The sequence below is a fragment of the Dendropsophus ebraccatus genome, chromosome 11 (genome assembly GCF_027789765.1).
Source record: "Dendropsophus ebraccatus isolate aDenEbr1 chromosome 11, aDenEbr1.pat, whole genome shotgun sequence".
Classification (NCBI taxonomy): Eukaryota; Metazoa; Chordata; class Amphibia; order Anura; family Hylidae; genus Dendropsophus; species Dendropsophus ebraccatus.
In genome coordinates, this window is record NC_091464.1 from 60,454,091 (window position 1) to 60,481,307 (window position 27,217).

The 27,217-nt window shown below is 44.6% G+C and overlaps 3 protein-coding genes across 4 annotated transcripts in view; 1 reads left to right on the forward strand and 2 right to left on the reverse strand.

Annotated features, from left to right (window-relative positions):
* ERG (ETS transcription factor ERG) overlaps positions 1–27,217 on the forward strand; it is a 284,049-nt gene that overhangs the window by 91,287 nt on the left and 165,545 nt on the right. The gene's annotated exons all lie outside the window — the stretch shown is intronic.
* On the reverse strand, positions 10,571–18,740 carry LOC138767959 (fatty acyl-CoA hydrolase precursor, medium chain-like). Its single transcript, XM_069945879.1, has 13 exons — positions 18,606–18,740; positions 18,091–18,295; positions 17,867–18,005; positions 16,712–16,845; positions 14,907–15,060; positions 14,700–14,813; positions 14,419–14,514; positions 14,007–14,147; positions 13,848–13,925; positions 12,957–13,104; positions 12,690–12,839; positions 11,858–11,930; positions 10,571–11,199 (listed from the first exon to the last, which is right to left on the reverse strand). The coding sequence occupies exons 1-13, from the start codon at positions 18,664–18,666 to the stop codon at positions 11,022–11,024; spliced, it is 1,671 nt and encodes a 556-aa protein (XP_069801980.1). The 5' UTR covers positions 18,667–18,740; the 3' UTR covers positions 10,571–11,021.
* LOC138768047 (carboxylesterase 5A-like) lies at positions 20,694–26,906 on the reverse strand. The gene is made up of 7 exons (XM_069946054.1): positions 26,818–26,906; positions 23,085–23,142; positions 22,526–22,673; positions 22,249–22,398; positions 21,371–21,443; positions 21,143–21,180; positions 20,694–21,110 (listed from the first exon to the last, which is right to left on the reverse strand). The coding sequence occupies exons 1-7, from the start codon at positions 26,904–26,906 to the stop codon at positions 20,971–20,973; spliced, it is 696 nt and encodes a 231-aa protein (XP_069802155.1). The 3' UTR covers positions 20,694–20,970.

The window sequence follows — 27,217 nt, forward strand, 5'->3', positions numbered from 1 at the left end:
TCTTAGTGAACACAGCTTGGTACAAGCCTCTACTTTGTGCCAAAGTTGGGCAATTGGTCTAGAGCAGGGATGTCAAACTCAGGCCCTCCAGCTGTTGCAAAACTACAAGTCCCATTATGCCTGGACAGCCAAAGCTTTAGCTTTGGCTTTCCAGGCATGATGGGAATTATAGTTTTAAAACCGCTGGTGGGCCTGAGTTTGACACGTCTGGTCTAGAGTATAACAGCTAAAGTATAAGAGGTGGCCTAGGATTTAACATGTGTGTCGAAATTCTTAGTGATTTAAATGTAAGATGGTGCCCCACAATCTTTTCCTTACATATACATGAGAAATTGTGTTCTGGAAGTGGTCAACTCACGGCCTTGCATGTATGATGTTGGGAAATGACTGATGACTTACCCCATAGGCATATGAGTGACAGTCAATGGATACATTACCTAAGACAGCCGAAGATCCCCAGCCAGTACTGGATGGAGACAATAACAACATTTTCACAGACACTCAATGCAGAACCCTCAAACATCAAAGCTCCTCCCATCTGCAGACCTCCTCCATGTATGACCACCATGACCTGAAACAATATAAAGCTATCTATTACTGGTGAACACAGTCAAGTCCATGTTTGCGATGCAACCCCAAATATACAGTCAAAATATTTTCATACACCTCTGAAATCATGTTTTGAAGACATCCTATTTCAAAGACAGCAAAGGAACTTTATACTATGATGCTCCCTTTACCATGCTTCACAGTTGGGATGACAAGTATCCAGGTGGTCTCGAGCAAAATTTGAGATGACCTCAGTTGTTCTTGGTCACTAGCATCTTTTTTTGTGGTGTCCTTTTACTTTTCTTATTCGGATTGCCCATTTTGTTCCTAGAGAGATTTTAACAGGATTCCAACTCCTAAGGAAGTCCTGAATTTTATAGTGCACCTCTATTCCACCCTCTTTAGTCCTATCAGGAAACCCTGAGATCTGAATCTATGAAAACCAACAGCAGTGTTCACATACACCCTTAGTTACAGAGATACCCAGTGACACAAGCAGCTTCTCCTTCTTCTCTTGGTCAGCTGGTGTGAAGACAAGATACAGACAGTCCTCAGACACTGGGGGTACGGTAACCTTCACTATCTGCACCTCCAATACAAGCGCCATTACATGCCGATCCTGTATACACCTGTAGTATAATGGTATTTTTTGTTTGCCTTTATATACTGTATATATACTAGTGATGTCACGACACCAGAATGTTGAGTTCGATACCAATACCAACTTTTTTATTTTGATACTTGATACCATTTCGGTAATTAGCGTATAATCCACCCCCCCCTAATAATATAATAATAATTCTAAACTGTTCACTATGTAATAAACTTGATGTTATCTATATTCTTCAGGTCTGTATTATTACAATATATATTCATTTTAATTTACAACTTACACTTTATAAAAGTAAAACATTTTTTAAATATATGTTCTTAAAATTGCTTCTGATTCCAATAACTTTTTTAACCCATAACTGTAAGGCTGTCTAAGAGTCATCTTTCTGAGTCATGATCTGCAGCTTTGATTGGTACCATGTTTGCATATATATTACTTTAGCTTTTTTTTTTTTGCGCAAACACTGTATACCGTGCAAGATCGGGAAGGCGATAATTTAATAGTGCAATTACGCATGCAATGATGCCAGTTTCTTTTCCATTTTTGGTTTTTATTATAGTTGTTGGAGTTAGTAGTATAATGGCTGACACACAGTATAGTGTGCTGGGGGTAGTAGTTGTATGGCTGACAAATAGCACTAGTATAGTATATTGGGGATAGTAGTTGTATGGCTATGTGTCAGCACTAGTATAGTATATTGGGGATAGTAGTGGTATGGCTATGTGTTAGCACTAGTATAGTATATTGGGGATAGTAGTTGTATGGCTATGTGTTAGCACTAGTATAGTATATTGGGGATAGTAGTGGTATGGCTATGTGTTAGCACTAGTATAGTATATTGGGGATAGCAGTTGTATGGCTATGTGTCAGTACTAGTATAGTATATTGGGGATACTAGTTGTATGGCTATGTGTTAGCACTAGTATAGTATATTGGGGATAGTAGTTGTATGGCTATGTGTTAGCACTAGTATGGTATATTGGTCACAGAAGTTGTACGGCCATGTGTTAGCACTAGTATAGTATATTGGAGATAGTACTTGCATGGCTGACACATAGCACTTATATAGTATATTGGGGATAGTAGTTGTATGGCTGACATATAGCCATAGAACTATTATCCCCAATATACTATACAAGTTCTATGTGTCACCCATACAACTACTATCCCCAATTTACTATACTAGTGCTGACACATGGCCATACAACTACTGTGACCAATATACTATACTAGTGCTGACACATGGCACTAGTATAGTATATTGGGGATAGTAGTAGCTGTAGTAGTGGAGTTGTTGCTACCTCTCAGTGTAGTCCTGCTTCTGCAGCAGAACCTTCAGCTCCCAGCTCAGTCCCGCCACGCAACACCCATATGCAGATTGGGTGTCATATAGGCCGTGTTCAAACACATTGCAGTATTCTGTCAGTGCAGTTTTTTTTACTGAAATGACACAGTGCCTCGACAATACTGCAATGAAATTGCTATGTGTGAACAAAGCCTTAAGCTCCATTATTTTCTACAAAAATCTCTTATATAGTCACTTAGAACTGGAGACTCCTGAAGACATTTGCATGGGACTGATCGGAGTGCCTATTATTACAGGCATACATTATTGTACATTATAAAGCATTGAAATCTTTCAGTCTATGGTTTTAAGGCCTTTATAAGGTCACAGGGTTTTACAAAGAACATGTACAGAAGGTGCAGTGTTATTGTGCATAGGATCAAAGCACAGGTCGCAGCTCCTTCACCCAGTGCCCTTAGTCACTTAGTCAGTGCCCTTAGCCCTTAGTGCCCTTTGTGCATAATACAAGATAATACTTACAGCGGCCGCTCATCCGAGTCACAACACAAAGAAGACCATGTTAGCAACTGGTCAAAACGTATCCAAAAAATGCACCACCATGAGGAAACAAATGGCTGAGAATGTAGTTTTTTTTTTTTTTAAATTATTTTGAATTTAGCAAAAAGATAGAATGTCTACAAGTAGAAATTAACCTTACAAGCGAGATAACCAACAGTTGTATGGCTATGTGTCAGTACTAGTATAGTATATTGGGGATAGTAGTTGTATGGCTATGTGTTAGCACTAGTATAGTATATTGGAGATAGTACTTGCATGGCTGACACATAGCACTTATATAGTATATTGGGGATAGTAGTTGTATGGCTGACACATAGCCATAGAACTATTATTCCCAATATACTATACAAGTTCTATGTGTCACCCATACAACTACTATCCCCAATTTACTATACTAGTGCTGACACATGGCCATACAACTACTGTGGCCAATATACTATACTAGTGCTGACACATGGCCATACAACTACTGTGACCAATATACTATACTAGTGCTGACACATGGCCATACAACTACTGTGGCCAATATACTATACTAGTGCTGACACATGGCCATACAACTACTGTGACCAATATACTATACTAGTGCTGACACATGGCACTAGTATAGTATATTGGGGATAGTAGTAGCTGTAGTAGTGGAGTTGTTGCTACCTCTCCGTGCAGTCCTGCTTCTGCAGCAGAACCTTCAGCTCCCAGCTCAGTCCCGCCACGCAACACCCATATGCAGATTGGGTGTCATATAGGCCGTGTTCAAACACATTGCAGTATTCTGTCAGTGCAGTTTTTTTTACTGAAATGACACAGTGCCTCGACAATACTGCAATGAAATTGCTATGTGTGAACAAAGCCTTAAGCTCCATTATTTTCTACAAAAATCTCTTATATAGTCACTTAGAACTGGAGACTCCTGAAGACATTTGCATGGGACTGATCGGAGTGCCTATTATTACAGGCATACATTATTGTACATTATAAAGCATTGAAATCTTTCAGTCTATGGTTTTAAGGCCTTTATAAGGTCACAGGGTTTTACAAAGAACATGTACAGAAGGTGCAGTGTTATTGTGCATAGGATCAAAGCACAGGTCGCAGCTCCTTCACCCAGTGCCCTTAGTCACATGACCAGCAAGCAGTGCATAATACAAGATAATACTTACAGCGGCCGCTCATCCGAGTCACAACACAAAGAAGACCATGTTAGCAACTGGTCAAAACGTATCCAAAAAATGCACCACCATGAGGAAACAAATGGCTGAGAATGTAGTTTTTTTTTTTTTTTAATTATTTTGAATTTAGCAAAAAGATAGAATGTCTACAAGTAGAAATGAACCTTACAAGCGAGATAACCAACAACATCCCATGTAGCCATCCCATAAAATGTAGCAGCGTCAGCTTTCTGTTATCAGGGGCCCCACAGACAATGCTGAACCACTGTATATATAGCGCTAGCTCAGACTACAGAACAGTGCAGCCAGGAGTACAAAAACTACATGACAAATATAGAAAACATCATGCTCAACAACGGCTCGGGGGGCACCTGGGGGAAGGGGGTGTTTGGGGGTAAGCTATGGGGTCCTGGGGGGGGGGAGCGCTGGTCTGGGGTCTGCTGTCACGGGGAGGTGGGGGGGTAGCCGCCCTACAAGTGCCAGCAGCCCCCCCACCACGCAACAGCAGACCCTAGACCAACACCCACCCCCCTAAGGACCCCACAGCTCACCCCAGCACACCCCCTTCCCCTGGGTGCCCCCCGAGCCACACTGAGAGGAGGTGCATCGCCTCCTGTGATGCCGTCTCTCTCCTATCCGATACAGCAGCAGGAGAGAAGAGAGAGAGAGCAGAGAGACACCGCATCACAGGAGGTGATGCAAGCTATTGGGTCCTTAGGAGGGGGGGCGCTAGTCTGGGGTCTGCTGATGCGCGGGGGGGGGGGGGGGGGGGGGAGGGCGGTAGCAGCCGCACTACAAGTGCCAGCAGCCTCGTCCTATGTGCCGTGGACGGGGCTGCTAGCACTTGTGATGGGGGTAGTTTGGGGATCTTTAGGTAGTGGGAGTGTTCACTGGGGGCTGCTGGCAAAGGAGCAGTTGCACCACAAGTACCAGCAGCCCCATCCTATGTGCCGTTTTTCTTACAATGTAATTTCTCCATACACTGCTGGACGCTTCACTCAGCCCTGCCCATAAGAGCTTACATTCTACAGAAGAGAGGACCCTGCCCATAAGAGCTTACATTCTACAGGAGAGAGGACCCTGCCCATAAGAGCTTACACTCTACAGGAGAGAGTACCCTGCCCATAAGAGCTTACACTCTACAGGAGAGAGGATACTGTCCATAAGAGCTTACACTCTACAGGAGAGAGGTCCCTGCCCATAAGAGCTTACACTCTACAGGAGAGAGGACCCTGCCCATAAGAGCTTACACTATACAGGAGAGAGGTCCCTGCCCATAAGAGCTTACACTCTACAGGAGAGAGGTCCCTGCCCATAAGAGCTTACACTCTACAGGAGAGAGGACGCTGCCCATAAGAGCTTATACTCTACAGGAGAGAGGACCCTACCCATAAGAGCTCACACTCTACAGGAGAGAGGACCCTGCCCATAAGAGCTTACACTATACAGGAGAGAGGACCCTGCCCATAAGAGCTTACACTCTACAGGAGAGAGGACCCTGCCCATAACAGCTTACACTCTACAGGAGAGAGGGTCCTGTCCATAAGAGCTTACATTCTACAGGAGAGAGGACACTGCCCATAAGAGCTTACACTCTACAGGAGAGAGGTCCCTGCCCATAACAGCTTACACTCTACAGGAGAGAGGACCCTGCCCATAAGAGCTTACACTCTACAGGAGAGAGGACCCTGCCCATAAGAGCTTACACTCTACAGGAGAGAGGACCCTGCCCATAAGAGCTTACACTCTACAGGAGAGAGGACCCTGCCCATAAGAGCTTACACTCTACAGGAGAGAGGACCCTGCCCATAAGAGCTTACACTCTACAGGAGAGAAGACCCTGCCCATAAGAGCTAACACTATACAGGAGAGAGGACCCGGCCCATAAGAGCTTACACTCTACAGGAGAGAGGACCCTGCCCATAAGAGCTTACACTCTACAGGAAAAAGGTCCCTGTCCATAAGAGCTTACACTCTACAGGAGAGAGATCCCTGCCCATAAGAGCTTACACTCTACAGGAGAGAGGACCCTGCCTATAAGAGCTTACACTCTACAGGAGAGAGGGTCCTGTCCATAAGAGCTTACACTCTACAGGAGAGAGGATCCTGCCCATAAGAGCGTATACTCTACAGGAGAGAGGACCCTGCCCATAAGAGCTTACACTCTACAGGGGATAGGACCCTTCCCATAAGAGCTTACACTATACAGGGGATAGGACCCTTCCCATAAGAGCTTACACTATACAGGAGAGAGGACCCGGCCCATAAGAGCTTACACTCTACAGTAGATAGGACCCTGCCCATAAGAGCTTACACTCTACAGGAGAGAAGACCTTGCCCATAAGAGCTTACACTCTACAGGAAAGAGGTCCCTGCCCATAAGAGCTTACACTCTACAGGAGAGAGAACCCTGCCCATAAGAGCTTACACTGTAGAGGAGAGAGGTCCCTGCCCATAAGAGCTTATACTCCACAGGAGAGGGACTCTGCCCATAAGAGCTTACACTCTACGGGAGAGAGGACCCTGCCCATAAGAGCTTACACTCTACAGGAGAGAGGTCCCTATACATAAGAGTTTACACTCTACAGGAGAGAGGACCCTGCCTATAAGAGCTTATACTCTAAAGGAGAGAGGACCCTGCCCATAAGAGCTTACACTCTACAGGAGAGAGGACCTTGCACATAAGAGCTTACACTCTAAAGGAGAAACATCCCCGCCAATAAGAGCTTCCACTCTACAGGAGAGAGGACCCTGCCCATAAGAGCTTACACTCTACAGGAGAGAGGACCCGTCCCATAAGAGCTTACACTCTACAGGAGAGAGGACCCTGCCCATAAGAGCTTACACTCTACAGGAGAAAGGACCCTGCCCATAAGAGCTTACACTCTACAGGAGAGAGGACCCTGTCCATAAGAGCTTACACTCTACAGGAGAGAGATCCCTGCCCATAAGAGCTTACACTCTACAGGAGAGAAGACCCTGCCCATAAGAGCTAACACTATACAGGAGAGAGGACCCGGCCCATAAGAGCTTACACTCTACTGGAGAGAGAACCCTGCCCATAAGAGCTTACACTGTAGAGGAGAGAGGTCCCTGCCCATAATAGCTTATACTCCACAGGAGAGGGACTCTGCCCATAAGAGCTTACACTCGACAGGAGAGATGACCCTGCCCATAAGAGCTTACACTCTACAGGAGAGAGGTCCCTGCCCATAAGAGCTTACACTCTACAGGAGAGAGGACCCTGCACATAAGAGCTTACACTCTACAGGAGAGATGATCCTGCCCATAAGAGCTTACACTATACAGGAGAGAGGACCCTGCCCATAAGAGCTTACACTCTACAGGAGAGAGGACCCTGTCCATAAGAGCTTACACTCTACAGGAGAGAGGACCCTTCCCATAAGAGCTTACACTCTACCAGAGACAGGACCTGGCCCATAAGAGCTTACACTCTACAGGAGAGAGAACCCTGCCCATAAGAGCTTACACTCTACAGAAGAGAGAACCCTGTACATAAGAGCTTACATTCTACAGGAGAGAGGACCCTGCCCATAAGAGCTTACACTCTACAGGAGAGAGCACCCTGCCCATAAGAGCTTACACTTTGCAGTAGAGAAGATTTTATCCATAATTTCCATAAGTTTTACTGGAATGATGCCAGCAGGCTGTCAGTGTTTTTGCTTCCTCTGCTTTTGGAGTATCTTAACTTTACCATTATGAGACTGCATATTGCACAATAAACCTTCTGTGCTGCCTCCCCTGTATTGTTCATGCACGCCTGCGCATTGTAATGTCTTCTTACCTGATTCCAGAACCTGCACAGTCAGAGTGCACAGCACAACTACCCTCATCAGAGCCGCCATCAGTGCAGAGCGTACAGCGTCCCAGTCCTAACAGATGACCTTTATGACAAGACAGCTGCTTTTTACTGGGCTAAGATACAGGGCCGTCTTAACAGCATTATGGGCCCCTGGGCAGAGGTGCGAATTGCCCCCCCCCCAACCGCCACCATCAAATCCCCCACATCTTTGCATATAGTGCCACACATAGTAGCCAATGCCCACATATAGTGCCCCCCATAGTAGCCAATCCCCCATAGTAGCCAATCCCCCCATAGTAGCCAGTGCCCCCCATAGTAGCCAGTGCCCCCCAGAGTAGCCAGTGCCCCCATAGTAGCCAGTGCCCCCTATAGCAGCCAGTGCCCCCATAGTAGCCAGTGCTCCCATAGTAGCCAGTGCCCCCCATAGAAGCCAGTGCCCCCCATAGTAGCCAGTGCCTCCCATAGAAGCCAGTGCCCCCCATAGTAGCCAGTGCCCCCCATAGTAGCCATTGCCCCCATAGTAGCCAGTGCCCCCCATAGAAGCCAGTGCCCCCTATAGTAGCCAGTGCCCCCTATAGTAGCCAGTGCCCCCCTAGTAGCCATTGCCCCATAGTAGCCAGTGCCCCCCATAGAAGCCAGTGCGCCCATAGTAGCCAGCACCCCCCATAGTGGTCAGTGCCCCCCATAGTAGCTAGTACCCCCATAGTAGCCAGTGCCCCCCATAGTAGCCAGTGCCCCCCATAGAAGCCAGTGCCCCCCATAGTAGCCAGTGCCCCCATAGTAGCCAGTGCCCCCATAGTAGCCAGTGCCCCCTATAGTAGCCAGTGCCCCCCATAGTAGCCAGTGCCCCCCATAGTAGCCATTGCCCCCATAGTAGCCAGTACCCCCCATAGTAGCCATTGCCCCCATAGTAGCCAGTGCCCCCCATAGTAGCCATTGCCCCCATAAAAGCCAGTGCCCCCCATAGTAGCCAGTGCCCCCCATAGTAGCCAGTGCCCCCATAGTAGCCAGTGCCCCCCAAAACAACAAACCAGTTACTCACCTGTCCGGCGGCCCCAGCAGCTTTTCTCCCGTCAGCGCGCACTCCCGTCATCCTCCGGCACAGGCAGCGGGGTACAGAGAGACTGCCTGTGCCGGAAGTGTCCGGCTGCACGACACATCCAGGACACAGACAGCATCTCAGTACCCTGCTGCCTGTGCCCGGAGGATGACGGGAGTGGCGCGCTGACGGGAGACATCAGCTGCTGGGGCCGCCGGATGGGTGAGTTCCTGGACTGCCTGCCCCTTCTATCGCCGCTTAGCTGAGCCGATCAGAAGCCCAGGAAAGTGCTGCTCATTGAACTTTCCTGGGCTTCTGATCGGCTCAGCTGAGCAACGATAGAAAGGGCGGGCAGGGCGGGCGGAGGGGGTCGCTGAGGGCCGCTCACTATGCATATGCATAGTGAGCGGCAATAGAGGGGGCGGGCAGGACGGCTTCCTTGCGGTGCTCAGCACTGATTGGGAGCCGTCTTCGCTTTATAGGACGCACTTAGTTTTATAAGTGCGTCTTATAAAGCGAAAAATACAGGTATGTCACAGAGGGCAGGGGCCCCCTAGGACGCAAGGGCCCCCGGGCAGCCGCCTACCCTGCCCAATGGGTAAGACGGCCCTGCTAAGATATAACATGTGGGGCAGAGTTATCCCTGGACTTGTGATTGGTCGCTGAGGGTGTTAATCATTATGGTGTAGCATGGCTGATATCAGGACATGTATAAAGGTGTCATATACTGTATGATATGAGGATCGTGCAGAGTGACCTGTGCACACTGAACATAACAACAGCATTTACTCTGTACACCAGTAATTGTATGCCAGTGGCTCGGGACCCCTTATTATGTTATTTCCCATAGGACCCCTGAGTCACGGCCATATCCACTAATAACTAACTTAACATGTTGAGCTTATATAATATTTTCGCCAACATTAACTGTAAAAATTGGTGAGGAATGGGTGGAAGTAGAGGAAGGAATGAAAGATGTAGGTACCTGGCATATAATCCTTCAGTTGAATGTATTTTTGCAGTGTTATTTGGAGCCACTACATAGCACTCTGTATCACTGACTATAAGAGAGTGGTGACAGGAAGTGAGGAATGTGTGGCTGAGACAACATGGAGTGCTAGGGAAGACTGTGAGGCTCTGCTGTGTATCAGGTACAGGAAAGTGCTGGTTATAGAATCCTTGTGGCATGTACAGAGGACATACAGAATGGATTGGCAGCTCTCATAGATTATGCAGCTTGTCTATAATACCTGGCACATAGTTCACACAACCCTAGGGTTGGCTGTGAGGAAACACATGGTTGACTGAGCTCGCACAGCCCAGGCAGACCACTAGTAGAGAAGTTTGTTTAATCCACCCATAGGCATGAGCAGCACCTAGATTTACCTTTGTTTTTTTATATATTTTTTGTACAGTATATGGCCTCTGATGAATTCAGGGACCTTGTGTCCCTTTCCGTTATGGTGGAGCAATATGGACAGTCTCTGTTTCTACATAACACACCAGACAGCTCTAACAATTAACAAATCCTTCATTTATTGCTTCATCACTAAAATTAGTTCCAGTATCAAAATATCCCAAAAATTATTCTATTCTTCACATTTTAATTCCGTGTAATCCTAACAAACTTGACATAGATGACAGGTTGGAGGCCACTTGTGTCCATATCTGTATAGTGGGGGTCCCTGCACCTTCCTATATGCTGGAGAGAGTGGCTATAGAGTGCAACATAGGTATTGTAATGTAGACTAATTCTGTACATAACCTGTATGTAATGCAGAATATGCACTGTAGGGGGAGCATTTCTGTGACCTGTTTTTGTCAAGTAGATATTACAGTATTATCAATGATGGAAGTCATTCTCCTCATCTGCCCTTTTGCTTCTAAAATAAGAGGGAGAAGGGGTGACCCTCTTACTGCAAGCTGTGACTATGGGTCAGGCCACCCCCCTGCTTTGGGGATATCTACAGCTCTTTGCGCTTTTCCTTTCCTGGTATCTGCTCCTCAGAAAGCAACTTGGTCCAGAATTCATACTTTTCAGCCTTCAGCTGTTTTGCGGCCCTCTGTTCCAAGTTAATCCCCATATAACCTTCATTTTGGTCGTACATAGGCCAGTGCACCAGGCCGGATCCATTTGGATTACTGTGGAAGAAAAGGAAACAGTGGGAAACCATATAAAATATAGAATCAGTTCAAAGGTAGAAAGAGTCGGCACTACTACGGCTTCTATCACTTTAAAAGCCCCACCAGCTGCATGTAGTAACAAATGTTCACTCGTACACCCACCATCTCATGTGGTGCAACAATCGGACAAAGTTCAGTGATAACTCTTGTAGTACTAGGCAAAGAAAAAGAAAAAATATCCGAGTGCACTCACCGGTGGGTAGAAAAAATGTTTCCTTTATTCGTGCATATTAGCGCGGTGCAAATTCAAGGGGAGAGGGACGCCAACACCTTCCACCAGGGATCCATCCACCCATCCCTGGTGGAAGGTGTTGGCGTCCCTCTCCCCTTGAATTTGCACCGCGCTAATATGCACGAATAAAGGAAACATTTTTTCTACCCACCGGTGAGTGCACTCGGATATTTTTTCTTTTTCTTTGCCTAGTACATATAAAATATAGAGTGATATAAGCTACTGGTACAGGGAATACGCAGACAATAGCAACCAGTCACACCTAGCAAATGTGACTAACGTTTGCTGGGTGTGACTGCTTCGTATTGTCTGTGCATTCCCTGGCTCCTTCAAAGTCCCTAATCTGTTTACCTGGAACATCTCATGTGTGTACAAATCTCTTACCCAGTGCGGGCAAAGTTGGCCCAATACTTCATGACAGTCTTACTCAGAATTTTCTCTTCTTCTGTGAAGGTTTCTGTGAAAATAAATACGGAGACCCAGACCAGATAATTTGATTAATGACAGCACTGTGCAGCTGATCCAGAGATATCCTCCTGAATAACATGGACAATAAATAGTCTTCTCCATTAAGTGCATGAGCCCAGTAGTCCTCAATATTCATGAGAAGCAGAAAACTCCACACACCGGCTGCTGATCGGCTGCTATCTATCCATGCGATGTGTAGGCATTCAACTGTCAATCAGCAGCTGGAGGGCAGGGGAGGGGTGCGACAATAATCCTATTATCCTGCTTATTAGGAGAACGGCTAAGCAAAATTATATAAGTAATACATCGATCCGTTCAGCATTTATATCACTAGTTTATGCTGCCTTCATTTAATGCGGCTAAACCTGGTGACAGATTCCCTCACTGCTGACACCCCCTTTAATCAGATGATATATACCGGGGAAAGATTGCAGCAGAGCGATCCACTCCCCTTCCGTTAACTTAAAACATCAAAATTTCCCATAAACTTCCATTATGAGATTTGATGGACTGTGCTGCTGGGCAGGGATTGCATGGTATTGCTGCAATCTCTTCCCGGCTGAATCTTCTGATCAGAGTGGGTGTTAGCAATCTGATGACTTGTCAAAAGTTATTTTTAGTGACAAGTATGCTTTAAATTGTACAATTAAGGGTTGCATGAGGGTTCTTTTTTTCCCAATTTATATTATGTTCCAAGACTATATCACTGCAGATTCTGAGGCCTCTGAATACCCTCTAAGTGGGTCACCTTTAAACTTAAAGTCATCCTCCAAAAATGGACCTCCCATCACAAAACACAAGTGATCTCCGTGATCGGACTTTACAAAGTCTGGCTTAGAGTCCTTAAAGAGTGAGGGACGGTGCTGGAACTCATAGAAGTAGGTGGGATGGCCAGCATCTGGAATAAAAGGAAGAGTGGTGTTATCAAATAAAAGCAACACAGGGAGGACTAAAGTGACTATGTATATGAGATACAGAAGCAATGTATGTGAGGAAGTTATTGTTTCTCTTGTACCTCTATGATACTTGGCCACTCTCAGTGCTGGGATGGCAAACATGAAGTCTCCAACTAGATCTAGAAAACGGTTACGGATTTCTGCAGGATCGGCCTCATGTCCAATATACTTGTCCATTAGGCGACTGGTGGCACTGGAGAATGACCTCTATAATATATAAAGATATTGAGAGATGGTGGGGGATCCGTACGTCCATCTGACAAAGCTGTCAGGTGGAATCAGAGTATCTTACACTACACAGCATGAGGATGTCAGAACAAGTGAACATGAGGCAGAGGGGCGTGTGCATTGGGATAGATGGATATATGGTTCAATTCCTAGAACTATCTGTGGTTGGCATGTAGTAATTTGTGGCTTACCTTCAGGATTTTTTCAGCCTTACTTCCACTTCCAGAGAGATGTGAATGCTGTGTATTATCCCACTTGGTCCACTACATAATGTTCATGCTGTTTGATACTTTGAAATGTAATTCTGTGCCTTTGGTGATTTATTTGGCACCCCTCCAGTCACTAATTGGCTGATGGGCTAGTCCATCAGACGGTACAGGCCTTTCCCCCCTGTCATCACAACTTGTGGGGGGAATTGCTTTTCGGTGGGGGTCCCGCACGGGGAGAGGTAAGTTAGTCCTTGCAATCAATTCCCCGCCTGCCTCTGCTGGCTGACGGATTTTACAATCCGCCGGACTTCTTCTTTAATGATAACCTAGCTTCTCTTCAGCAGTCAGTTAAATGGGTATGTTTTTTAGCTTCAGAATTGCCACACCCAAATATTTCGGCAAGTCCGCTTAAGACTATTCATGTATTTATTAGCTTTAGCAGCGTATCTCAAGTAGCATATGGTTCACCATCTGAATAACCCACAATCCCCATCCTGTGACCATATCTCCTACCAGTAGAGGGAAGGTCCTTAGTAGTTCTTCCACCTCTTCTCTTTCCATTCCTTTTTGTAATCCAGTGATGTTCATAGACTGAAAATAATATGAGGGTGAGAATAATTATCTTACAGATCACTGGGATTATGTGATCATTTCCTCCTCTCTTAATCTTACCAATGGAATGGACCATCCAAACTCTTGGTTGGTGATTCCAGTCATAAATGGGATGTTGTTCACCTCTTTTTCAGTTAAAATTTGTTCCACAGGTTTAGGGATAAACACTCCATCAATAGACGCTGGAATTGTTATTAGTTTCTGCAAGTACAGGAAAGCTCCAAATAAACTGTGCACCTTACAAACCATTAATATCACCCATCATACTGTGCATGTAAGAGAAGTGAAGGGAATTGCTTTACATGTGTACAGTATATGAATTTTGTACTCCTATATCACATCCCGAGTTGCTACTCGTGATAAGGAGATCTTATTTTTACATTATAAACCAGGAGCTTGGTCTACGCAAGGCCTAAAGACAACTTCCTAATAGAGATCTGAGTGTTGGATGTTATGACTGCATGGATCATACCATAGAAACTACAAGAGACAGCATCTCCTCTTCAGATTTTGCCTTCAGACAGTCCACAACCCTGTCCACATCACATCCCGAAATGTTGGCCACAATCTGCAAAAGAGAGGAGTAAAATTTTGTCTTCATCTCTTTGTGTGCTGATCTAATACCTTTTCCTTTATGTAAGCAAGTATAGGACTGATCCATTTGGTAAATTAAGACCTTCAAAAGTCCACCTAAAAAGCTGCTAGTACAGTAACCATAAAGTAGGTTAAATCACTCTATAACTTTATACTCACATTTCTCCCAAGCAGAACTTCTTCTGTAGACCTGGTCACAAACCCTGGAACCAAGACTACACCACTCTCGGCAATAGCTCTGTGGAAAAAGCCCTTGGCTACTGGAGACGTCACCTGGATATAGTAATAAATAGTGGGAGATGGGATGAAGTTTTCTTTTCCACCCAGAACTAAATATAAACCAATATAAACCATACCCCAGCTCACCATTGCAGAGACACTTATTCCACCTGCAGACCCCCCAAATATAGTCACAGAGTTGGGGTCACCACCAAAATCTGCAATGTTCCCCTGAACCCACCGAAGAGCAGCCACTTGATCCAAGAAGCCATAGTTTCCAGGAGCTCGGTCATCTCCAGAGCTGAAAAAGGAAATAAAGTATCTTTACTGAGCTGGGGTGACGTTCGTAGCTCAAGCGGTCCAAAAAGACATGAAACTCTCGGCAGAAGTTTATCGCAGAGTTAAAATGTGCCATATTTATTAGGTATTTTGCCTTTTTTGAGCCTTTCTAGTGTAGCTGATTTGGCGGGCATTGGTTAAGACTTGCCGTAAAGTCCAACTTTTTGCTAAAATTTTGGCACAACTAAATTGTTGTAAATAAGCCTCTAAAAAGAAGGTGACATAAAGTTAGTCAAATTTAACTTTAGTGTGCAGCATATCCAGCATCCACAAATCAAAAGCAACAGATTTAGATTTGCAACTGAAATCATTTTTGATGTTAGGTGCATATGGCAACTAGGAGACTCACTGTAAAAGCTCTTCATGTTGTAAAAAATCTCTTACTGTTTCCTCCCAAGGAATGGTGTCTTCTGACAACATCATCATTCAAGATTTTAGCCAAGACTTTATTGTGTTGAAGAATAAATAATATAAAATAATATTATGGCTGAAAAGGTCATATTCCCTCTGATTACTGTTAGTGGTTTTAGTTATTTTTTGACTGTGAAGCATATTGGCCAAATTGTGACCATTTGAGATACTCAGTTCAATAGTATCTGATATAGCGTCCAGGGCCGATAACTTTTCTTACAGGTATACCCGTAATGTGATCACAATGACTGCTGTTGGTATTTAAGATGGTATCACCTGTGGAGTCCTTTTTGAATAATGATGTCTGTACAATATATCCAGTGACCTCACTATATAAATTTTTCTTATTTATGTATTTAATAAATGACCACTACATAACTGTTGTATACAATAAAAACATCATCAATGTTGGGACCATATGACCAATACAATCCCTAAAGGAACTGCTAGCAGAAAACACAAGCTCCTCCTCTCACCATAATATGAATAGATTCACAAGGGGGGTTGAGGAGTATGTCTGTTCTCAATAACATCCTGAAAGTCTCTGAGGAACCTGTTTTATGTGTTTTTTCCAGTACACTACAACGCTAAACTACGTCAGCACAAAATAAGATATAAAGAAATGCCACTTTTTTGGATTTTAAGGCTGGGTTCACACTACGTATATTTCAGTCAGTATTGTGGTCCTTATATTGCAACCAAAACCAGGAGTGGAACACAGAAAGGATCTGTTCACACAATGTTGAAATTGAGTGGATGGCCGCCATTTAATGGCAAATATTTGCTGTTATTTTAAAACAACGCCTGTTATATTGAAATAATGGCCGTTATTTACTGTTATATGGCAGCCATCCACTCAATTTCAACATTGTGTGAACAGATCCTTTCTGTGTTTTTAATCCACTCCTGGTTTTGGTTGCAATATGAGGACCACAATACTGACTGAAATATACGTAGTGTGAACCCAGCCTAAACCGATAGTTTAAATGTTTTTAAAATGTTGGTGTTGAATATACTATGTGTGTAAGCACCACTGTGATAATTCCGAGCAGTCTAAATGTGAGACAGTTTTATTAATTCTTTGTGCACCATTTTTTCACACGCAAGATTTCCTATCGCAGGTGGTTAATATGCAGCCTTATGTATGATGTTAAAAAGTGTTGACCCAAGGGCATAGGAGTCATAGTGACTGTATATAATACCTGAAGAAACCGAGGAGCCCTAACCGGTACTGGATGGAAACAACTACAACATTTTCATAGGCGCTCAATGCAGAACCAGCAAACATAAATGCTCCTCCTATTACCAGGCTTCCTCCATGAATGAACACCATGACCTGGACAGAAGATAAAGCCATACGTCACTGGACAACACAGTCAGTTTGAATAAAATGTCTTGGACTTTAACTCTTGCTTCAAGGTCTATCATTACATAGACTCTGTGAGACTTATGCTCAGGGCACTCTATCTTTACAAACACTGGCTCTTACTTCACGATCTACTCACCCTTAGGGCCCTATTCCATCGGACGATTATCGTTTGCATAATCGTTAACGATTAACGATCTCAAACGACCGCTATTGCGAAAGATCTGAGAACGTTCACTCATTTCCATGGAACGATAATCGTTACTTATGATCGTAATTGCGATCGTTTTTCTTCACTATTTCTTCGCTATCTACTGCGAACGACTGAACGATGTCTTATTCAATGCGAACGATTTGCAAACGTTTTGCGAACGAGCAATGATAAAAATAGGTCCAGGTCTTATAAAGCGATCAACGATTTCTCGTTCGGTCGTTAATTGTTAACTGCATTTCAAACGAACGATCATCGTTTAGATTCGAAGGATTTAACGATTATCTGAACGATAATCGTCCGGTGGAATAGGGCCCTTAGTCTTTTTCCACCTCCAGAAGCTCTCACACGTTCTCTCAAGAACCCTTTCAGTAGAATACGCATGGCATGTCTTCATGTACAGCCCACTCAGTAATCCCCTGAGGCTTGGGCCAGTTGTCTCCAGCAGCACATGGATTGTCTCTCAGCCCACCACTCATACCATGAATACATCCATCATCTCTGCTGCTTTAACAGTCTCAACAATCCTTCTGGCAGGAACTCTTTTTGTCTTATGCATGTGGACGCATTTGGTCACACGCAAACTTGGCAACCTTCCTAATTCCAGTATGGTGCCAAAAATTCCCCAGCACTTTCTTGCCTAACTACATAGAAACTGCTAATTTGCAATGGTAAATACAATAAACATATACAGACAATTCAGTTGACACATAAATAAAATCATAATTTCACAGCAAGGCAACATATTTGGCAGTACAAGCAATGACATGTGACACTTACAGGCAGCTTCTCCTCCTTTCCATGATCTGATGGTGTGAAAATGTTCAAATATAGACAGTCCTCAGACACTGAGGGTATGGTAAGCTTGACCTTAAACATCACCTTAAACATCTCCATCATCTGATGATCCTGAAGACACCTATAGGATGATATATATATCTTACCCAATGATACTTTATGAGTGAGTGCTGAGCTTTGTCCCACCTACCTCTATAGGCACTTACATTGGAGCATAGTCTGTTGCCTCCCTGGTTGAGCTCCATGCCACGGGGGCTTCTGGGGCTGCAAATCTCAATGAACCAACTGGAGATTTGGCAAAGGGGACTCCATAGAAGGCATGGACATTCCTATCTGTTCCCTTCACAGACAGCTTCTTTCCTCTCAGCTTGCCGTATTGTGTTTCCACCTCAGGGTGACCATCCTCCTCACCTAGAGTCAAGAAAACAGATTATTGGATGCAACATATACATCATGCATTCTTTCTAGTTGCCCTCTAGAATACCATCGCCAAACCTATATGAACGTTTCCTTAAAGGGGTTTCCCCACAATGGACACTCATTATTTATACAAAAAGTGATAATAGTCTGATCCATGGAAGCCCCATAAGTTACAGGATCCCATGTCCCCACAGATGAAAGCAGTGATGGTTGGACATGCCAGCTGCAGCTGCAGCTGCAATAAACTCTTAAGTTCCCTCCATTATATTGTTGCTGCCCACTCATTGTGAGGTCTCCTTACCTGATGCCAGGACCGCCAGAGTCAGGGTGCACAGCACAACTACCCTCATCGGAGCCGCCATCAGTGTAGAGTGTGCAGCGTCCCAGTTCTAATAGAGAATCTGCAGAACTCATCAAGTCAGCTGCTCAGGGCTGAGATGTAACATGTGGGGCAGAGGTATCTCAGGATTTGTGGTTGGTTGCTAATCTTGTTAATCATTACAGTGAGTCCTGGTTAATATCAGGACATGTATAAAGGTGTCATATATGGCATAAGTATTGTGTACCTTGTGACCATATTGATCTTATGCCAGTGGCTTGGGACCCCTTGCTTTATGGTTTTCCTTAAGATCCCCCCTACATCATGTCCATATAACTGGGAAAACAAATTGGGTTGTGCTAATATTAATCTCACACTGACAATAATAATTGACAAAACTGGATAAAATACCATTTGATTTTTAATATCTACAATTCCAGCTGCAACATGTTAGTGGGCTGGACATTACCTCAAAGAACCACCAGGAATGTTACTCATATACCTGGTGATACGATGCCAGATGTAACATGACAGATGTAATTACAAATGTCTGTGCATTTCTGCTTGTTTCTGTCCTCACACATCGTCACAATTCCAATGATCAAGATGGCAGAGTGTTAGGCTAAGGGGTACATACTGTTCTTGTGGTACGTGTTACATAGGAGCTGTAGATATTGCTTTAGTGGAATAAAGTTTTTGCATTCTTTGAGCCATCTTTGAGTGGATGCAGCTTCCTTTTCTCTATAAATTTACACTCTGACAAAATATTAATGCACCCAGACATAAGAGGGCATAAAAGTGCTTTCCTCTTTGCCCTATAAAAAAGACTCTCAGAGGCTACTTTTGGGAAGTGAACCTCTGTGAAAGATTGGTGACTGCTAGACAAGACTCTACAATGCATCAGAAGATATTTTGCCAGTTGTTAGACTTTGAGAGGGGGTGCAACACTGGACTAAGATAAGCAGGATGGTCTGTCCACATATTGCCCACCATTTAGACCATTATGACCAAGCTATTAGGAATGGGTTACATGAGGACACGCATGGCTAACGGGCTCCAGATAGGACAGGCTGAACCCCCAGTAGAAGGGGCAAAGAGCAGCTCCCACAACTACCTTGTTCTTCTTGGTACTTTATATTTTTTGTCAGTGAGGTTATATGGCTCTTGATGGATTTGGAAACTGTGCCACCTTCTGTCCCTTTCCATTATAGTGGAACAATATGTACAGTCTCTGTTTGTTTCTATGATATAGAACAATCTGTGCTACAATTAAGGGATTACTCTATTTGTAAGACCAGGAATCACAGGATTCAACCGAAATTTCATGCAAATGAAGATTTTATTCCAATGTTCAATAATTTATAATCCATCCAGACCAATAGTAGGATAATAATAGAAGGCATGTTTAAAGGGGTAGTGCGGCGCTAAACTTTAATTCACAAAATAACACACATTACAAAGTTATACAACTTTGTAATGTGTATTATGTAAGTGAATAGCCCCCTGAGCATAACTGTGCTCAGCCAATTGCGGCTGAGCAGCTGATGACGCGGCATAGGAGGACCGGCGTGAGGGTCGGCTGGAGTAGTCCGGCTGTCCTCCCGAGGATGACGTCATTGTCACAAGATGGCGGCTGGGGGTCGACACGAATGCGGTCTAGCCTGGGTGGGTGGGAACATGGGGAAGGGGGCCATTCACATACATAACACAAATTAGAAAGTTGTATAACTTTGTAATGTGTGTTATTTTGTGAATTAAAGTTTAGCGCCTCACTACCCCTTTAAGGGCTACTTTTCAAGGCTGTTTCTTTAACACACATCAAACTGCAAATCATTCATTTATTCTGGATGAAAAACTAAAATTACTTCCGGTTTCAAAATATCCAAAAAATTATTTTATTCTTCACATTTTAATTCTAAGTAATTCTCACAAACTTGACATAGATTACAGGTTGGAGTCCACTGATTCAGAGAGTAAGACTTGAGTCCATAGTTGTATAGTGGGGGTCCCTGCACCTTCTTATATAGTGGAGAGAGGGACTATAAGAACAGAAATGATCTGCTGACCCCATTACAGTGCAAAATAGGTAATGTAGATTATTTAATATATAACCTGTATGTAATTCAGAATGTGCTCTGTAGGGGGAGCAACACATTTCATAAACATCTATGTGATCTGTTTTTGTCAAGTATATAATACGCTGTTATGAATGATAGAAGTTAATATCCTCATCTGCCAAAATGGTTGTTCAATTTTGCTTGTTAAAAAAGAAGGAGCAGGGTTGACCCCCTTACTGCACTACAAGCTGTGACTATGGATCATAGTCCATCCTCAGCTTCGAAAACATTTACAGCTTCTTTTGCGCTTCCGTTTTTTGGATCGCCTCCTGAGAAAGTAACTTGGTCCAGAATTCAAACTTTTCAGCCTTCAGTTGTTTGGCAGCCCTCTGCTCCAAGTTAATCTCCATGTAGCCGTCATCTTTGCCAAGTTAATCTCCATGTAGCCGTGTACTTTGTCCAACCTGGGCCAGTACACCAGGTTGGGCCCATTGGGATTACTGTGGATGAACAGAGATCAGAGGGAAAACATGAAAAAAATATACAGAGGGACCTTGAAGGAGTAAGGGAATGTGGTGAATATAGCATCCTCCATCCTACATCTAGAACACCACCAACATACAATCATACCCAACAAATGTGTGCCGCCCACATGAAACAGTCCTAATGTTGTGAGAATCAGTCTCTTACCCAGTGCGAGCAAAGTTGGCCCAATACTTCATAATAGTCTTACTAAGGATCTTTACTTCTTCCTTGAAGGATTCTATAGAAAAAAAGAAAACCAGATCAGAATTCAGAATAATGATACAGCACATAAAAATAATGTGCTGTTGTATGATGTGTAATCTGTACATTTAGGGTAGCTTCACACGTACTGGATCCGTAGCGGATTTTTTGCTGCGAGTTTGCAGCGAAATCCGCTGCAGATCCTGGTATTATAAAGTGAATGGGTCACATACCCACAGCGGAATTGTCATTCTGCTGCCAGCATGTGACCTGGCCCCTTTAACCCCCCGCATCCCGCTGCCTGCAGCCCCGGCTTGCAGCATACTTTACTTGCTTGGCGCCGTGGCTGAGTGAGGCTCCCTCGCTCCCCATCAGCCAATCAGGGAGCAAGGGGAGGGGAGCCAGGAGCTTCACACACAGCCGTGGCGCCGAGCAGGAAATCTATGCTGCGGGCCGGGGCTGCGGGACACATATCTGCAGCGGAATGAAAATTCTGCTGTGGGTATGTGACCCCATAGACCTTCACTATACCAGGATCCGCAGCGGATTTTGCTACAAATCGCAGCAAGAAATCTGCTGTGGATCAGGTACGTGTAAAGCTACCCTTAGTAATAAAAACACAAAGGAGCTCAATTTTCTCACATGTCCTAAATTTATTTTGACGAAGTGATATCAAGTCACACAAGTTTTAAATTTAGCAATGTACAAAATTTAGAATAAAACAAGTTTCATTATGGTTACACATGTCTATTCTAAAATTTCCCAGGCTGGATCACTGCATAAACTGAGGGCTCTGAATAACCTCTAGGTTAGCGAGATTAAATAACCTCTAGGTTGGTTACCTGTGTACACAATGTCATCCTCCAAAAATGGACCTACCATCAAAAAACTCAACTCATCTTCATGATCGGACTTAACAAAGTCTGGCTTAGAGTCCTTAAAAAGGGAGGGACGGTGCTGGAATTCATCGAGATAGGTGGGATTGCCAGCATCTGGAATAAAATAAGAGGTAGTGTTATTGGATGACAAGCAACACAAGGAGGACTAGAGCGACTAGGTACGTGGGATACTCCTATCACAGAAGCTACGTATGTGAGGAGGTTATTGTGTCTCTCGTACCTCTATGATACTTGGCCACTCTCAGTGCTGGGATGACAAACATAAGGTCTCCAGCTAGATCTAAGAAGCGGTTACGAATTTCACCTGGATCGGTCTCATCTCTAATATACTCGTCCATCAGAAGGTTGGTGGCACTGGAGAATGAACTCTGTAATATGTTAAGATAGAGATGAGAGGGAGGCGGCAAAGCTGCCACATGGAATTAAAGTTTCCTTCACTAGATAGGCAAAGCTATGACTGTGAAAGATTTAACCATACTAACATGTAGGAACATTCTGGAAAGAAGGCAGAGCATATTTATAATCTAGCTTCTCTTTAGCAGGAAGTCAGAGTCAGCGAATAGTTAAATGTAGAACAGGGGACGGGTCATGTCCATCTAGTCCTGTATGGCTAGTTATTTGCACATTTCCATCAAATACATCCCAACTTACATCAGCACGGAGGCTTATATGCACAGGGATTACTACCATCAACATCCCAAGTAGCACATGGATCATCAACTGAATAGCACAAACTACCCCTGCCCCCCCTCAACCCCCACATTGACCAGATCTCCTACCAGTAGGGGAAAGTTCCTTAGTAGTTCTTCCACTGCCTCTCTTTCCATCCCAGTAATTCTAAATTAATGTACAAATTTTACTCAAATTTCTGATAGCCACAACTTCTTCTGTAGAATTGGCCACCAACAGTGAGTGAGTGCTGCAAACTCTTCCTTATAGTTTTACTGTACAACTTATACTTACATTTCTGATAAACACTTCTTGATCTTTAGACAGGGCCACCAAAGTTGGCATTAGGATTACACCACTCTCAGCAATAGCTCTGTGGAATAAGCCCTTCGTTAAGGGAGATGCCACCTGGATATAATGATAAACAGTGGGAGATGGAATGATTAGAAGTTATCTTTTCCACCTAATGCCCTTTGGTTACTCCATCACTATTTAATGGCCAGAACCAGTCATAATATCCCAATATCAACCAAACCCCAACTTACCAATGCGGAGACGCTCATTCCATCCGCAGACTTGGATAAGAAAATAAAGTGTCTTTACTGGGAAGATCTGGGGAGACATTTGTAGCTAAAGTGGTTGAACATAACCTCAAACTCTCAACAGAAGGTTAGAGAAGCTTTAAAATGTGCCATGTTTATGAGAAATTTACACTTTTTGATGATTTTGGTGCAAAATATGCAAAACCAAACCATGAAGTTAGACAATATAGAATATAGTTTTCAGGGCCCCTGGGAACAAAGAGACACAGGACAAGTGGGCCCTATAGCTAACACCCCCTAAGCTGTCCCTACCTACTTCGACACAATCCGCCCTAAGATGGCGGCAACTGGGCGGCGATCCCTGCACTCAAATAAGTGCAAAACACAGACAAGACACAGTACAGGAACAAGGTACAATGACAGCAGACAAGGCAAAGTCACAAAAACACACAGAAGGACAGGACCAAGAAGGCAGCAAGGAACGGAGGGCCAAACGAACGGAGGACGAAAGCCAGAGACGCAGCAAGGCAAACAGAGAAAGAAAAGCCAGAGATGGTAGCAGGAACTAAGCAAGGTAAACTGAACCAAAAGACAAAAAAACAAGCGAAGGGATAAGGAAACCAGGAATACAGACAATCTGAGAAAAGGCAGGATCTAGCTGACAGACAAGCTGAACAAAGCTATCAAGAGCCCAGACTGAAGGGAGGGAGAAGCTTATAAGGGAACAGAAGTCCAAGCTGAAAGCTGAAAGACGGAGCAGGAGAAACACACAAGAGAATGCCAGAATGCCAGAGGTGAAGACCTGTCAATCACAACACAGCAGAGACAATTAGTGAACAGACCACAACAAGGAAAGTGCAGGGAGAACTAAGAAAACATGGACCGGATCACAAAAGACACAGGCAAAGAACAGAAGAAAACCAGGCACGGACTTAATGCCAAAAGCGCAGTCTTTGGCGCAGAGGTCGAATCTTCGCAACAGAGGGTGGCACTGATGCCTTTTCAAGCGTGATCATGACAATAGTATATCGAACGTCCACAAATTATAAGGAAAATAATTTTTTTCCCCTGCAATTGATGTAATTTGTGATGTTATACCTGTAAGCACAGCAAAAAGTATCAGTGACAAATATGTATTGCAACAGTTTTGCTGTATTGCTGTTTGCTTCTCTAAACCGAGTTGTAATGTGCAGGGGCGGTCTTGGCATTTCTGGGGCCCCCCCCTCGACATGCGTTCCAAAACAATAGACCGCTGTGTGTTGCCCCCAGTAGTATATACCTCTTGTGCGCTACCGCCAGTAATATATACTCCTTGTGTGCTGCCCCCAATAGTATACACCCCTTGTGTCCTGCCCCCAGTAGTATATAGACCTTGTTTGCTTCCCCCAGTAGTATATAGACCCCTGTGTGTTCCCCCAGTTATATATAGCCCCCCCGTGTGCTCCCCCAGAAGTATATAGACTTCCTGTGTGCTGCCCCAGTTGTATATAGACCCCCTGTGTGCTGCCCCCAGTTGTATATACCCCCTGTGTGATCCCTGACTAGTATATAGGCCCCCTGTGTTCTCCCTCAGGGGTATTTAGCCCCCCTGTGTGCTTCCCCACTTGGATATAGACCTCCTGTGTGCTCCCCCACTTGGATATAGACCACTGTGTGCTCCCCCACTTGGATATAGACCACTGTGTGCTCCTCCAGTAGTATATACCCCCTCTGTGGTTCCCCCAGTAGTATAAAGACCCCCTGTGTGCCCCACCAGTATTATATAGACCCCTTGTGTGCTCCCCCAGTTATATATAGACCACCTGTGTGCCTCACAAGTAGTATATAGACCCCCTGTATGTTCCCCCAGTAGTATATAGACCCCCTGTGTGCCCCACCAGTAGTATATAGACCCCTGTGTGCTCCCCCAGTAGTATATAGCCCCCCTGTGTGCTCCCCCACTTGGATATAGACCACTGTGTGCTCCTCCAGTAGTATATAAACCCCCTGTGTGGTTCCTCCAGTAGTATAAAGACCCCCTGTGTACCCCACCAGTATTATATAGACCCCTTGTGTGCTCCCCCAGTTATATATAGACCACCTGTGTGCCTCACAAGTAGTATATAGACCCCCTGTATGTTCCCCCAGTAGTATATAGACCCCCTGTGTGCCCCACTAGTAGTATATAGACCCCTGTGTGCTCCCCCAGTAGTATATAGCCCCCCCGGTGTGCTCCCCCACTTGAATATAGACCTCCTGTGTGCTCTTCAAGTTGTATATAGACCCCATTCTGCTGCCCCAAGTAGTACATAGACCCCCTGTGTGCTGCCCCCAGTAGTATATAAACCCCTCTGTGAAGCTCCAGTAGTCTATAGCCCCCCTGTGTGCTCCCCCTGTTATATAGCCCCCCTGTGTGCTCCCCCCATTTATATAGATCTCCAATGTGTGCTCCCCCAGTTAAACAGACCCCTGTGTGCTCCCCCTCCCATATAGTATATAACACAATAAAACAAACACTTATACTCACCTGGGTCCGGGCGTCTCCTCTTCTCTTCACTCTTGTGGCGGCAAGGGTTTTCCCTGCGATCACAAGAGGCCGCACTCCCCTTGTCCTGGCGCAGATGCTTCAGTGATGTCACTGGAGCACCGGCACCACAAGGACAAAGCTGCCACTTGTGACAGGGAAAACCCTTCCTGCGGCCACAAGAGTGACTGACAGGAAGGGGGCCAATGTCTCCCGCCCTGTCAGTGCTGCAGCATGTAACTATAAGCGCTCATAGTTACAGTTCAGATGGCAGCAGCGAGCAGGGCAGCGACCCTGTCCAGCGGTATTAAGCACAAGAGTGGGGCGTGGGGGCCCCCCTGGATGTTGGGGGCCCCAAGCGATCGCTTGGGGTGCTTGGTGCCAAAGACCGCCACTGGTAATGTGCTCTCAGTGACTACCATTGGCTTGTCAAAGGAAATTACCTGTGGACTTCTTTCTGAACAATGATTTCTGTGCAACATATCGAGTGACATCACCATGTAAGTCTCTGGGGAAAGTGTTTTATCTGTCTTTCCCTATTCCCTAGAACTTTGAACTACAATGAGATTCCAATTGTTTGGATTTTAAACTTTTGAATGCTTTCAAATTGTGAGTGTTGGATGTGCTCAAAAAAGTGTCCTGTTGAGTCGCCACTGTCATAATTCTTAGGAGTCTAAATGTCAGTATTAATAATTACATACACAGATAACAATGTGTATGGCAGGTGGTCAGCGGTAATTAGGGAATACTGATAACTTACCCTATAGACATGTGAGTCACAGGGACTGTATACAGTACCTGAAGAAGCCAAGGAGTCCCAAGCGGTACTGGATGGAGACAACAACAACGTTTTCATAGGCGCTCAGTGCAGAACCGTCAAACACCATGGCTCCTCCTATCATCAAACCGCCTCCGTGTATGAACACCATGACCTGGCCAGAAGGTGGGGCTGCATATCTCAAAGAACCAACTGGAGGTTTGGTGTAAGGGACTCCATAGAAAGCATGGACAGTCCTATCTGTTCCCTTCAAGGACAGAGTCTTTCCCCACAGCTGGCCATATTGTGTTTTCAATTTAGGACGGACATTTTGGTGTCCTAAAGTCAAGAAAACCAACAGAATATTGAATACAACATAATATTGAATACAACATATACATCATGGATATTGGGATCAGTTCTTGCATCGGTTTCCCTTTA

Coding starts and splice junctions, on each gene's coding strand:
- LOC138767959 (XM_069945879.1), bottom strand. CDS start 18,666: ATGGCGGCTCCGATGAGGGTAGTTGTGCTGTGCACCCTGACTCTGGCG. Junction 13,926..14,006: donor TTGGATGGTCCATTCCATTG/GTAAGATTAAGA, acceptor TATTATTTTCAG/TCTATGAACATCACTGGATT. Junction 11,200..11,857: donor GCCAACTTTGCCCGCACTGG/GTAAGAGATTTG, acceptor TTTCTTCCACAG/TAATCCAAATGGATCCGGCC.
- LOC138768047 (XM_069946054.1), bottom strand. CDS start 26,906: ATGGTGTTTGACGGTTCTGCACTGAGCGCCTATGAAAACGTTGTTGTT. Junction 22,399..22,525: donor AGTGGCCAAGTATCATAGAG/GTACGAGAGACA, acceptor ATTTTATTCCAG/ATGCTGGCAATCCCACCTAT. Junction 21,181..21,370: donor GCCAACTTTGCTCGCACTGG/GTAAGAGACTGA, acceptor GTTCATCCACAG/TAATCCCAATGGGCCCAACC.